This window comes from Malaclemys terrapin, chromosome 3, assembly GCF_027887155.1.
Source record: "Malaclemys terrapin pileata isolate rMalTer1 chromosome 3, rMalTer1.hap1, whole genome shotgun sequence".
Classification (NCBI taxonomy): domain Eukaryota; kingdom Metazoa; phylum Chordata; order Testudines; family Emydidae; genus Malaclemys; species Malaclemys terrapin.
The window spans coordinates 152,972,199-152,986,918 of record NC_071507.1 but is presented as its reverse complement, the minus strand read 5'-3'; the positions used below and the strand labels follow the sequence as shown (position 1 = coordinate 152,986,918).

Below are 14,720 nucleotides of genomic sequence, written 5' to 3'. Positions count from 1 at the left end.
CCCTCTCTCGGTGCACTGTTTCTTATGCTGCTGCTTCAGCATCAAGGATAGAGAAGGGTGCCAGTGGAGCACTTCGCATGGAAGCCTAAATGTTTGGCACCAATTCAGAGTGGCTCAGCTCCGAGACTGATCTGAGGGCTGCCTCCATGAGTAAAGCCTTCCAACAAATGTCTCTGTCCTTTTGTGTGCAAGGCCCCTGCAGATCTAGCACTTCTCTTTAACCTGAGTTTCCCTGAGGCACTTTAGACAGCTAGAGTGTGGGTCACTCACTGGCATCGGCTTGCCACAGAAGGTACACGTCTTGAAGTCCAGGGACCAAGGCATACCCAGCCCTTGGGGTGAAAGTCCCTTGACAGCAGGAACAACTATTAACACTATTATATACACTAACACAGATTACAATAAATATACAATAGAAAGTCCAAATCACTGGGAACGAGGCCTTGCAAGAGCAAGAAGGATCATTCCGTGCAACCATCACAGGCAGTAAGAAGGAATCGAGAGGGTGTGGGGCTGGTGGCACCCCTTATACCAGCACATATGCACATGGCTCCAGAGGGTGCTACAGTCAGTCCTATGGATACCAATGAGGGGAAAATCTCCTGCAACTGTGCATACAATGCACACACCTAGCATGGAATGGACATGAGCAAGCACTCCAAGAAGACCTGACAGTTAGTACTGGTCAAAATGCCTGCAGATGGACACCATTCATTTTCAAATGTCTACTTGATTCTGCATTTACTTACTCTTCCCATCTCTTTCCACCCTGTGTCTCCCGGCTAATGATGAAGTAGCATCACTTTTGCAAACATGACATGACCGTTTACCAGCTCAGGCACTGAGTCTAGTTGCTACTTCGATGAAAAAACTTGATCCTTAATAATATAAAAATAATAATGAAAATTAAAAAAAAAACACTTGGTGCAGGTGAGAAGAATTTTCTCTCACCAATCTCTAAGAGGCTTGCTTTCTAACATTTCACATTCCTCTCAACATTTGCAACTTTGTTTCCATGCTCCCTTCTTCCATTAGCTGCTTTTTAAAAATATGAGCAGATACTTCTCTGTTGGTGTTGCTTCTTCCCCATATTTACGCCAGTGTATCCCCTGACATTCAAAGTAATGATCTCGACACATAAACCAAGGTAACTCATCAACTTTTCATATGCCTCTTCATCTAAGGGTGAGATTCCCTGGGCTTATGTTGTCTAACTGCCTCTGCCTGTAGCTAATGAATTATACACCTTCCTATCATCCTTTGAATGCCCATAAGCAACCACCTGCACAGCATAACACCAGTGTGTCTCTAAAACTCTACAGACAGGGATTGCTCTTTTAGATGTGCTTCCCCCAACCACACCGCACATCAGTCTGACAAGTTTGCAGTGGCTTAGGGACTGAACTATGTATTCACAAAGAGTAGTGCAGCTACTATCTCACTAAATAATAGTAATTTAGTGGACAAATTTTAATTTAGGACAAAAATATTAATGTAGACATTTAAGGCCAATTGCTCTCTTTATCTTACTTGAAATGTTCCTACACTTTGGACTTACAATGTAACATTTTTGAATAATAAGTGATCAATATTTGGTAATGTCTCCAAACAAAAAGTGTTAGGAATTATTTTAACCACCATTACTTTTCTATTACTGTTTTTAGAGGTTAAACATTCATATTCTTTATAAATCATTTTGGACTGTAGGCCTGAAATAGGATACCTCTTGGAAAGGTCTGTGAAATCCAAGAGAATTAGGGAAGGGCCAGTTCTTGATTCCCACCCCACCAACCTGTTTTGGTTGTGAGCACCTTAGAGCAGCGGTTCTCAAACTGTGGGTCGGGACCCCAAAGTGTGTCACAAACACTTTTTAATGGGGTCCCCAGGGTTGGCATTACACTTGCTGGGGCCTGGGGTCGAAGCCCGAGCCCCACCACCTAGGGCTAAAGCCAAAGCCCCAGGTCTTCAGCTCTGGGTGGGGGGGCTCAGGTTATAGGCTTTGGCCCTCCCACCTGGGGCTGCAGGACTTGGGCAGGCTCAGGCTTCAGTCCCCCTCCTGGGGTTGTGCAGTAATTTTTGTTGTCAGAAGGGGGTCACGGTGCAATGAAGTTTGAGAACCTCTGCCTTAGAGGAGTAGTACGTGCCTTCACACAAAGTTTCAAGAGAAAAATATGTGGTCATTTTGCATTCCTTTCTTCCCCTCACCGTCCCTCACACAGAAAACTAATACAGAGGGGGTTTTAAAAGTACAAAAAAGTTATACTATGGCGGAAGACTGCTATATCAAAAGTCAGAATTCTGCACCCAAGAGATTATGTCGGCAGTTGAGATTTATACATAAAAGATTGGCCAAGCATGGGCTGACAGCTAGACACAGCTATGTGGTGTGCTAACTTCACAGTAGAAGATTGATGAGATCAATTTTAAAGCTTTTCTGCCTCTATCTAGCAGGCTATAGTTGTCAGTGATTTTTCCCCTAAGCCCGGTGTTTCAAACCATATCCATCTACAACTATCACTGTCATCATTTCACATAACCAACAGAAAATGAATCATTTCATGATAAAGTAGCATTTTGCAACATGAGGTTTACGAAGTGTCTGCATTTACCCTGCATAGTGTGTGTTGATCATACAATGAAAGACACAGACTTCCTGCAAAAATTAAATGATTTGCAGACAATTCAATCAAACATAAATCAAAATTATCACATAAAATTAAAGCAAATTACAGTATATTGGGTTATCAAATAACTATTTAATTGGAGAAAATGTGCATGCCAAGACTTGTAGGATATTTAAAATCAGAAGGGCTGTGTACAATGATTGCACTTCAAAAGTTCTGCTGTTTTAAAAGATGTAACCATTTTCAGCAATATTCTTATCTACAGAATCAAGAACTCCACAGGAAACAATGGAAATTTTCAAAGTTGTCCTCATTTTAAGGGAGACCACTTTACAAGTAAACACATGCTTTTGGCCTGTTCATGAGTACAAACAGGACATTGTGTTCATATATTCTATAGAACACCTTTATCAGTACTTACCTGCCATATCAATGGCAAATGGACGGTCTGCTCTCCAGCCAGTATACCAGCCAACAACTTTGCCATTTTCCACTACAGGGCGCTCATACCGTCGACCTCCCACTAGCCCCACAGGCCACACAGATACTTTGCGGGTTGTACGCATCTGCAAGGAGGAGGAGGCACAGGGTGATTTCACTTAAGTTTTCTCAGCAGGCTGTGCTTTTTTTTTTTTTTTTTGTAAATGGGGGAAACAAAGCCTAGACATTTCCAGTCACCACAAGGTGTTTACAGATTTCAGTGTTTTCAGATTTCAACCCTAGAGAGTTGGTATTCAGAGGCTAGATGTGCCCCAAAGTTCTCTCACTGCCAGCTAGTTCTTCAGCTCTCTAGTCACTTCAAGTCCACTGGGAATATCCTGAGAGAAATAAGGTTGTTAATACCAGTGTTGCTTAAGATATGAGGCACAAAAAACATGTATATAATCTTTTCCTCATTAAAGAAAAACACAGATGTATGTGGCAGATTTTTCCTCTGGAAGGATGTTTTGTTGTTTAAACATGTTTCTTTCTATAAATCCTTCATGCACGTGCATCATGACTGCAGAAGCCCAATCAGGGTAGTATGGAATGTTTATTTTACAGTCTGTAAAGACATACATGCAACTTTGAGGTCTATATCAGAATTTATTATATCTAGAAGCCAGTAACAGACTCTGGAAGGGAAATAAATCTTGATTCTGACTGGAAGCGCACACACACACACAAGCCCGTCTTATGAGGATTGCACAGTAAGTATGGTTTAGGTGTGTTAAAAAGTGGCCTGCAGAGGACAACAAAATTGGGCTTATGCTCCCCCCATGGTGCCTAAAAAATGGCCAGTTTTACTTTTTGAAAAAAAAAATAAATAGTGGGGATCATGTTTTCTTTTCATAGATGCATCGTTTCCAAGGCCAGAAGGGCCCATTATGATCATCTAGTCTGACCTCCCATAAAACACAGGCCATAGAATTTCCCCAAAATAATTCCTAGAGCATATCTTTGAAACGAACATCCAATCTTTATTTAAAAATGGTCAGGGATGGAGAATCTACCACAAACCTCAGTAAGTTGTTTGAATGGTTAATTACTTCAGCAGTTAAAAAATGTACACCTTATTTCCAGTCTGAATTTGTCTAGCTTCAATTTCCAGCCATTGGATTGTGTTAGACCTTTCTCTGCTAGGCTGAAAAGCCCATTATTAAATATCTGCCCACTATAGGTCATTACATCCAATCAAAACCCCTGCGGGATCCTACTAGAAACACATCCATTCAATGATTCCCCATTTACAATTACATTTTGTAATTAGTTAGTTAACTAGCTTTTAACCTATTTAATGGCTGACGTGTTAATTTGATATTTCTCTTTTTTTTTTTAATCAAAATGTCATGCGGTACCAAGTCATATACCTTATAGAAGTCTATGTATATTATGTCAACACTATGACCTTTATCAACCAAACTTATAATCTCATTTAAAAAAATCATGTTAGTTTGACAGGATCTATTTCCCATAACCCAGGTTGATTGACATTAATTATATTTCCGTCCTTTAATTCTTTATTATTAAAGAAATCAATATTAATAGTCCAGTGAGCTGCTCGGCCAGCGCTTTTAAAACTCTTGGATGCAGGTTATCCAAACCTGCTGACTTAAAAACATCTAACTTTAATAGCTGCAGTTTAACATCCTCATAAGATACTAGTGAAATGGAAAGAGTGTTATCATAGGATATAACTACATCATCTGTTTTTTGCCAAAATACAAAACAGAAATATTTATTGAACACTTTTGCCTCTTCTGCATTATCATCTATAATTCTACCATTTCCATCTAGTAATAGACCATAACATTTTTAGGAATCTTCCCCCTTCCCCCCCCCAATATATTAAAAAAAAACTCATTCTTATTGTCTAACTCTGCTGGCCATAGATTTCGCCTTGTGTACATTTGCTTCCCTTATCAATTTTCTACAATTCCTCACTTCTGATTTATATTCAATACTATCAATTTTCCCTTTCTTGTATATTTTTATAGCTGACCTCACTTCCCCTCTAAACAATGAGGCCTTCTTTCTTGATTGTGACTTTTGAGGCATCTAGTAAGTGTTCTTAAACAATTCCCAATTATCATTCACATTTTTCTGATTAAATTCTTCCTCGCAATTGCTCTGGCTCAGAGTTGTCTTCAGCTTTATATAATTTGCCCTTTTAAAGTACCACTCTATCCTTCCTACATAGGTTATAACCATTAATTTTAACACTCTTATTCCAATCATATTTGACATCAGAGGTAGGAGTTCTTAAGTCCCTTAAGAAGCCCTTAAGTCCAGTGAAGCCAGATTTCACTCTAGAAATGTAGGTCTTGTCTATCCTGGAAGATTCTATTGTTATTGGAAAACTATGGACATTATGGCATCACCAGAGATTACCCAAGACATTGTCTATCCTAGAAAGGTTCACCAGTCTAATGAAATCAAGTTAAAAATCAGTCTTGTTAAACTGGTACAACCCTACACCATAAGTGATCTTAAGTCAATTCCAATTTAAGCAAGGATAACCCCATTTAAGTGAATCTACATTAGGGGTTTGCACTGGTTTAGCAAGATTAATTTTTATATTGATTTAGTTAAACCAGTTCATGTTTAAAGTGTAGACAAGGTCTTAAAATCCCTTCTCCTTACAATTACCTTTTTTCCAGACTTTTAAAATTTGCTTTTGTTTATTTTTACTATCAGCTTTTTAACTCCAATATCCACAGGACATTCTAGAGAAAGAAAGCTGTTGTTAAAGATTCAGTACCCCACACTCCAGAGAGCTCATAATACCCCTTCTCTAGGCTCCCAAGAGCTCCTCCTTCAGCAAAACCAGACTGACATTGCTTATATTTCCAAAGGTGAAAATACTAGTAGAATAAAAATAAGAAAGCCTTATCTTTCAGGTCTTCTTTCTACATCTTAAAAAAACCTTTTCAGAATGGACACAAAACCCTTTTTTTTAGTCCTTTGTAAGACACTTTTATATTTGTCTAGCATCTGAGTGCCAACATGGCTAATTGGTTTTCTTTTAACTATTTTTCCTGTTTAAGGCCTTTTTATTTACTGTCATTTTTCCCTTGTCTTTTACTGCTCTGTGTGGTGAAATAGAAAGTTAACAACATTAATTATTGTTTTATTTTAAATATTTAGTGCATAAAAGTCACTTGGACTACTTCAGGACTGCAAAACATGAAGTGTTTTGGTAGCTGTGGTTTCAACATTACACCCATTTTTTGAGCTCTTTGTAAAAATATATACATTGTAACATGTATACATATTGGATCTAATGTCACAAAATGTGCATACAACCTGCCCTCTCTTAGACCATGTCTACACAGGAAAGTTTTACCAGTATAGTTAACTGGTATAGTTAAACCAATATAACTATACCAGTATAAACCCCAGTGCAGATACTCTTATTCTTTTAAGAGTGACTTTCCCCAGTTAGCTTAAACCCTTTCCAAAGTGACATAAGCTAAATAAAAAGAAAGACCCTCTTATACCAGAATAATAGTGTTGACACATTTAAATTCACATCTTATCCTATGTTGGTATAGCTTTCCCATGTAGACAAGCCTTTATCCAAGTGTAAATGAGAAGTACCTTGACCTCAGAGGAGCAGAATTGGGTGGCCCATTAAGCTTCACCTCTTATGCACTCAGGCACTCATTAACCCTGTGAAGGTGTTAAGTGTGTACAGTTTAACCAAATACCTAAAGAGGAAAAAGAAACCAGATATTTCCAGACAGCTTCATTTCACCCTTATGTTGTATTCTCACTTCTTTGTTCTCTTTCCTGTATACTCGGTCACTCTACAAATCTAAGTGTCTGCCAAGGACATAAAAATCCCTTAGTGCAAAGTGAAAGAATGTATCTAAGGCTGTGTTAATGCTAACTGTAGAGTATTTTACAGCCTCAGGATATATTTGAAGGTAAAAGTGGCAAAATGTCTTATAAGCCTCTAATAACAGTATTACTACATATTAATGTGCTGATGTGTTGTGAACATCGTTCATGTACCAGGGTAGGAAAAATCATATGGATTAATAGGTCAATTTGTATCAGATATTTCATTTTGTTTTCTATTCTGCTTGACCCTAACAAGAGTTAGGATACAGAGAGAGTAATTTAAAGATATTAGACTATCAGATACCAATGTAATCCCATACACTGCACCACAAGAGTCCTGCACTGCTTCTCTGGGTATGGCTACACTTGCAGCTGTACAGCGCTGTGAGTTAAACCCACCTTCATACAGCTGAGTAGGGAAAGCGCTGCAGTCTGTCCACACTGACAGCTGACAGCACACTGGCGTGGCCACATTTGCAGCGTTTGCAGCTGCATTGGGAGCGGTGCATTATGGGCAGCTATCCCAGCATTCATGTGGCTGCAATGTGCTTTTCAAAAGGGGGGGTGGGATGGAGTGTGGGGGGAGAGAGAGTGGGTTTTGGGGTTGAAGGGTTAAAATCCATGTGCATGTAGTATAATAGCCTGGTATATGGATTTGCTCTCTCTCAGACCCAAAGTCCAAAGTTTGGCCTGGAGACCAGAAGCCATGCAAATAGTGATTAGCTAAGAGAAAAGCAAAATAAACAAGATAACATTGCCTAAGATATGCTTGGTCAGTAGAAATGCCAGATGTTGAGGCAATAACTGAATAATTATGTTTCATCCAATGTTTCAAATTGAACGAAGAATCCCTGTTCCTATTGTGTTTCTCCTGAAGGGAAAACAGTCTTCCCACAGATCCAACCTTGAGTTTATGAAAAATTGGCATGTCACTATAATGATATGGCATCCTTCCACCTCCCTTCCAAGGGACCAATGCCCTGCCTTAAGACATAAAGGAGACGATCTCTATTTCCATATGCTTTTACTGTTTCTTTGCTTTATCCCCTAGACATGTACCTGTCGGACAATCAAAGGAGTTGCTCCGTTCCTATGGATCCCAAATCAAAATTCAACATATATATTTTATACTAATAACATTTTATCAAAGTATTATTTAAATGTTAACTTGCTAACTTGAGACCATGGGCAGAAACACTGTGTAACCTTTTAACCATTGGCTATTGTGCTATCTTGTCTTGCTGCAAAACCTATCCCGGGGTGTGGAACTGCCTACACCGCCACCTTCCCCCGCCCATGGAAAATCTATATATTCTATTGTAATCAATTGATTGACAGTGTCTCCGAGCCTAATAAGCCAGGTGACACTCCGCCAGCGCTGTGTGTAATAAACCCCTATGCTTTGACCTCTACACCGTGTGGATTTATGTTCTTCAGGGGTGCTGAGAGTGTGTCAGCATGCTGCCTTGCAAGTTCCGACCCGCCTATCCTTCCCGCTTCTCATTCACTCACTCAATGCAAACAGCAAAATGTTTGCTTTTTCTCTCTGGTATGGAGCTTTGAAACGGCACTTCCGCATTCCTGGAGTCTATCACAACAATGAAAAGAGTGGGCACTTGATAAGGGGATTATCACAGCGCAGCAAGTTAACTCATCATTCACACTGACACCGGGGAGTTGTAGCCACTACACTGCATCTCTTATTCCTCTCGGGGAGGTGGAGTACCTGCAGCGCAGTAGCAGGGGAGACACAGCGCTGTACGTGCCTTGCCAGTGTGGACAGGGAGTGAGGTACAGCGCTGGGGGAGGCTTTATTGCGCTGTAACTTGCAAGCGTAGCCAAGGCCTCTAACTATATTTTTACTGGACAGCAGCGCATCTGAATAATCAAAACTTGAAGCCACAGTATATATGTGACATAGGGTTCCCAACTTTCGTTGGATGAATTCCTGGAGGTTTCATCACATGACATTATCTATAATTAAAGAGTAATCTTTAATTCCTGGGGACTCCAGGACAATCCTGGAGGGTTGGCAACCGTAATGTGACAATCTTTTTCAAAAGGGACAGAGTAAGGGGAATGAGAATGAGGAAGTGGATGGGTAAAGCCAGGAGAAGAAAGAACAGCCTGGGGGAGGAGTAAACTATTTAAAGAACAAGGGAAAAGTAAAACTGGGAGGACAGAGCATCAGTGATGGAGGAAGATGAGGACAACTGATTAGAGAGAAATGGGGAATCAGAGAACAGATAATGGGGGAAGGAAGCACTAAAGGCCAAGAGCTGAGAGAATGCAAAAAAACAAAAGCAGAGAGAGAACAATAATGATTCGTTCTCTCACACATGATCTTGCCAAAAATAGCACTTCATTAGTCACTCAAGAAAATTAAGTCACGGCAAGTGCAGGAATGATAGGGAAGGGGTCAAATCAGTTAGAAAAGGGAAAAAACCTCAGGGAACTGTGGTAGGGAGGGAGAGCTCAGTGGTTTGAGCATTGGCCTGTTAAACCCAGGGTTGTGAGTTCAATCCTTGAGGGGGCCATTTAGGGATCTCGGGCAAAAATCTGTATGGGGATTAGTCCTGCTTTGAGCAGGGGGTTAGACTAGATGACCTCCTGAGGTCCCTTCCAACCCTGATCGTCTATGATTCTATGAAGTGGAAGTAAAAGATGAAGAGGATGGAATCTAGTCACCTTTTCTACCACAAAAAAGCTTCCAGACTGTAACAATTTGCTGAATGTTTTCACAGCCACCCATCACTGCCTCCCCATTTAGGACTCAAACTCTCCAGAAAATTCAGCTTTGTGTAGCATTTTTTCCACTTCTCAGTTTTCTATTGTTTCAGTTCCCATGTAATTTACATTCTGATGCAATGCTAGTGCCCACCTATAGATTATTGCCTGGACTTGCCACACAATACCAGTGGGACGCCAGCAGACTTATACAAACAACTCCAATTTATTTTGCTAGAAGTTGGATTTAGAACTCCAGCTCTTCAACATTTACCATTGTATCTCTATAAAAGAGGAAAGATGGTGTACAGTAGAAGCATGGATCTTAGAATGCAGATCTCCTGACCATCAGCTGACACACAATTCTTATGTGACCACAGGCAAATCATTTAAGGCCAAATTGTGGCCTGAGTCATGCTATGCAACCCCTACAAGTCAAGGGGATTGCACATTTGTGACTGGAAACAGAATTCAGCCCATGATAATTGTGTCTCTCAGTTTCCTCAACTGTAAAATGGGGCTAATATACCAGGGATACAATCATAGAATCGTAGGCCTGGAAGGAAACTTGAGAAGTCATCTAGTCCTGCACTCATGGCAGGACTAAGTATTATCTAGATCAGGGATCGGCAACCTTTGGCCTGTGGCCCAGCAGGGTAAGCCCCATGCGGGCTGGGCCGGTTTGTTTACTTGCTGCATCCGCAGGTTCGGCCGAATGCGGCTCCCACTGGCTGAGGCTTGCCACTCCAGGCCAATGGAGGCTGCGGGAAGCGGGGGCCAGCACATCCCTCGGCCCGCACCACTTCCCGCAGCCCCCATTGGCCTGGAGCGGTCAATAGCCGCAATCACCTGAACCTGCGGACATGGCAGGTAAACAAACCGGCCCGAACTACCATGGGGCTTATCTTGGCAGGCCGCATGACAAAGGTTGCTGATCCCTGATCTAGATCAGTCCTGACAGGTGTTTGTGAAATCTCCATCATTGGAGATTTTTAAGAGCAGATTAGACAACCTCTCTAGGAAATTTATTCCAGTGCTTAATCACCCTAACAGCTAGGAAGTTTTTCCTAATGTCCAACCTAAACCTTCCTTGCTGCAAATTAAACCCATTGCTTCTTGTCCTATCCTGAGCAGTTAAGAACAATTTTTCTCCCTCCTCCTTGTAACAACCTTTTACGTACTTGAAAACTGTTATGAGAACTCAGTCTTCTCTTTTCCAGACTAAACAAACCCAATTTTTTCAATCTTTCCTCATAGGTCATATTTTCTAGACCTTTAATCATTTTTATTGCTCTTCTCTGGACTTGCTCCAATTTGTGCACATCTTTCCTGAAATGTGGGGCCCAGACTGGACATAATACTCCGGTTGAGGCCTAATCAGTGTGGAGTAGAGCAGAAGAATTACTTCTCATGTCTTGCATACAACACCTGCTAATACAGCCCAGAATGATGTTCTTTTTCTGCAAGTGTTACACTGTTGGTTCATATTTAGCTTGTGGTCCACTATGACCCCCACATTCCTTCCACAGTACTCTTTCCTAGCCAGTCATCTCCCATTTTGTATGTGTGCAACTGATTGTTCCTTGCTAAGTGGAGTATTTTGCATTTGTCCTTATTGAATTTCCTCTTATTTACTTCAGACCATTTCTCCAGATCATTTTGAATTTTAATCATATCCTCCAAAGCACTTGCAGCCTGCCCCAGCTTGGTATTGTCCACAAACTTTATAAGCATACTCTCTATGCCATTATCTAATTCACTGATGAAAATATTGAACAGAACCATATCCAGAACTGATCACTTGATATGCCCTTTCAGCTTGACTGTGAACCACTACTCTCTGGGAACCGTTTTCCAACCAGTTATGTACTCACCTTATCGTAGCTCCATCTAGGTTGTATTTCCCTAGTTTGTTTATTAGAAGGTCATGGGAGACAGTACCAGAAGATTTACTAAAGACAAGATATAGCATATCTACCATTCCCCCCTGCCTCCCCATTCCCAGGGCTTGTTACCCTGTCAAAGAAAGCTATCAGATTGGCTTGACACAATTTGTTCTTGACAAATCCATGCTCTAAGTTTTAGAAACACTTTAAAAACTGATTTAGTTAAAGCAGAACACAGCCCTCATGTGGACAGACTTATTTCAGTTTAAAAATGCATTATATTGATTTAGCCAAAGTCAAACCTTACTGACTCAAGCTAACATGATATAAGACACTCTTGAACCAAAAGGAGTAGCTGCATAATTTAACTTTAGGTTCTAAACTGATGAACACATCAGTATCATTTTCTTGTGTAAACAAGGCCTTATATTAAGTGCATGGTATGATGATAACATAATATATATATATGTATTATATTTGTAATTTGGAGTCTTGCTCTAAATTCACTAAGGCAGTCATGCACCAGAACTCAGAACTAGTTTTACAATTAGGACTAGAAACCTTCTGAAACAGCAGCTTATATTTTGATAGTGAATATAGCAAAATGTGGAGGAAGGCCCTCAATCTTTGAATTTCATAGACTTTCTACCCCTGCAAATATCTACTATTGGAGTTTATTATCTCACTCTTACTTAATAGATCCTCTTTCTCTTCCCTCATTTTGTTGTTCTGGTAGGTCCTGATCCTGAAGAACAACAAGTGCCTCTTAAGAGCTGCTGGCCATCCTCAATTAATAGTAGTAGTAATGGTCTGGATTTCACTATAAACATGTAAAATGACAAGATTTGGTCCCAAAGAGCTGGAGCTGAGGATGCCCAGCATGTTGCGAGACAGGGTCCCTAATCCTTACATAACAGGAAAAAAAAAAGATACTGGTACAAGTATCTAGTTTCTCTCCTTTTAAAGTTACTCCAGCTTTTTTTCTAGCAACTTGTGTTTATTCTGAACTATTTAGAAAAGGCACCACTTGCCTAACTCTAATATCAGTGTGCATTCATATACCCTCAAGTGTATCAAATTCATCTACACATTAGAAAAATATTTAATGCACTACTGGTTCATATTTAGCTTGTTTCTTAAAGTAAGGTTTTTTTAATATGAAGAAAAAAATCAATGACAAATGGCTAATATTTCATTCTGTCTAGGCTGCTGAATACTGTTTCCCAAAACTACCGGTAGGAAGCTGAGCAAAAATCTGCTTTTTCCAACCAGTTCTGTAGATTCAAAGATTTTATAATACCAGTCACATTTAAAAAATACTGATGGTCTACTAATGACTTTTTTTTAAAAAATCCATTTGGCTGTCATTTTATCCATACCCAATTACATAGGAATCCATTTTTCACCACTACTGAAGTCACTAACAACTGTCCTATGCTGGTTAATAACAGATTACATTAAACATATAGTGGAAGGTGCACTAGTCCTTCCAGAGCTACAGTTGAACTAGCTTCCACTACACCAGACATAAAACCTGCCTAATCTGAAAATTCAGGGTAAAACTTTTTGGTAAACTGGGAGCAAATCATATAAGCAGTTTCAGAGATATGGAGGCTTGGAAATATACTCTTAATTCTCTTTCAGAAGATTTTCCTAACATTTTTTGACTAATCACATCTTCAAAACTTCAAGGTAACTGCCCAAATATGGCCTAAATCCAGCATCCATTTAAGTCAATGGAAAGGCTCCCACTGATTTCCATGGGCATTGGATCAGGGCCTTCGTCCCTAAAAAGCAGAGATGCTAGTAGTATGTTTGAGGCTGGTGATGCATGCATGAATTATGGATCAGTTTAAAGGTGTTATCACCCTTATAGATATAAATAATGATAACCTACAGAAACGTGGTTTAAATTAGCTATAGTTACCACTCAAGAAAGATCTTGGAGTCATTGTGGATAGTTCTCTGAAAACATACACTCAATGTGCAGCGGCAGTCAAAAAAGCAAACAGAATGTTGGGAATCATCAAGAAAGGGATAGATATTAAGACAGAAAATATCATATTGCCTTTATATAAATCCATTGTATGCCCTCACCTTAAATACTGCATGTAGATGTGGTCGCCCCATTTAAAAAAAGATATATTATAATTGGAAAAGGTTCAGAAAAGGGCAACAAAAATGATTAGGGGTATAGAACGGCTTCCATATGAGGAGAGATTAATAAGACTGGGACTCTTCAGCTTGGAAAAGAGGCGACTAAGGAGGGATATGATAGAGGTCTATAAAATCATGAGTGGTATAGAGAAAGTAAATAAGGAAGTGTTATTTACTCCTTCTTATAATACAAGAATAAGGGGCCACCAAATGAAATTAACAGGTAGCAGGTTTAAAACAAACACAAGGAAGTATTTTTTCATGCAACGCACTGTCAACCTCTGGAACTCCTTGCCAGAGGGTGTTGTGAAGGCCAATACTATAACGTGGTTCAAAGGGGAGCTAGATAGATTCATGGATGATAGATCCATCAATGGCTATTAGGCAGGATGGGCGGAATGGTGTCCCTAGCCTGTTTGCCAGAAGCTGGGATTGGGTGACAGGGCATGGATCACTTGATGATAACCGGTCTGTTCATTCCATTTGGGGCACCTGCCATTGGCCACTGTCAGAGGACACGATACTGGTCCTGATGGACCTTTGGTCTGACCCAGTATGGCCGTTCTTATCCATTTAAAAATAACATGCACCATGTATATGACGCAAGCATCTTTTTAGATACATGTACTGCATATATGTATATATTCAGGTGCACTGAACATTTGTCTCTTTTTAAATGTACAAAATACATACATCAATTTGATACATGCATTATTTTGACAGACACTTGGTAAAGTATAGGTAACCTAGCAGGTTCTTTGCAAAATGTACATGGCATGACAGGGGCTTTGCAAAGCACACATGGTCCAGGCAGAGATGCTCCTGGTGGGACAAGGTTCTGCAAGGGAACCGCTTTGGTGCAGGTAAGTCCTGCCCAGAAGAATAAAAGAGCAAAAGCTACATGGGACATAACAGGTCCTGGACCAGAAATAGGGAAGAAGAAGCCACATATGGGTGTAGAAGGCTTTCTGGAAAGGAATGAGATCATTTTGTACATGCC

General features: G+C 40.1%; 1 protein-coding gene across 1 annotated transcript in view; it reads right to left on the bottom strand.

Moving 5' to 3' along the window:
* The window catches only part of B3GAT2 (beta-1,3-glucuronyltransferase 2), a 46,614-nt gene that overhangs the window by 22,025 nt on the left and 9,869 nt on the right, over positions 1-14,720 (bottom strand). The window contains exon 2 of the mRNA XM_054021660.1: positions 3,046-3,190. Within this exon, the coding sequence (XP_053877635.1) occupies positions 3,046-3,190 (145 nt within the window). The remainder of the gene's footprint in view (positions 1-3,045; positions 3,191-14,720) is intronic.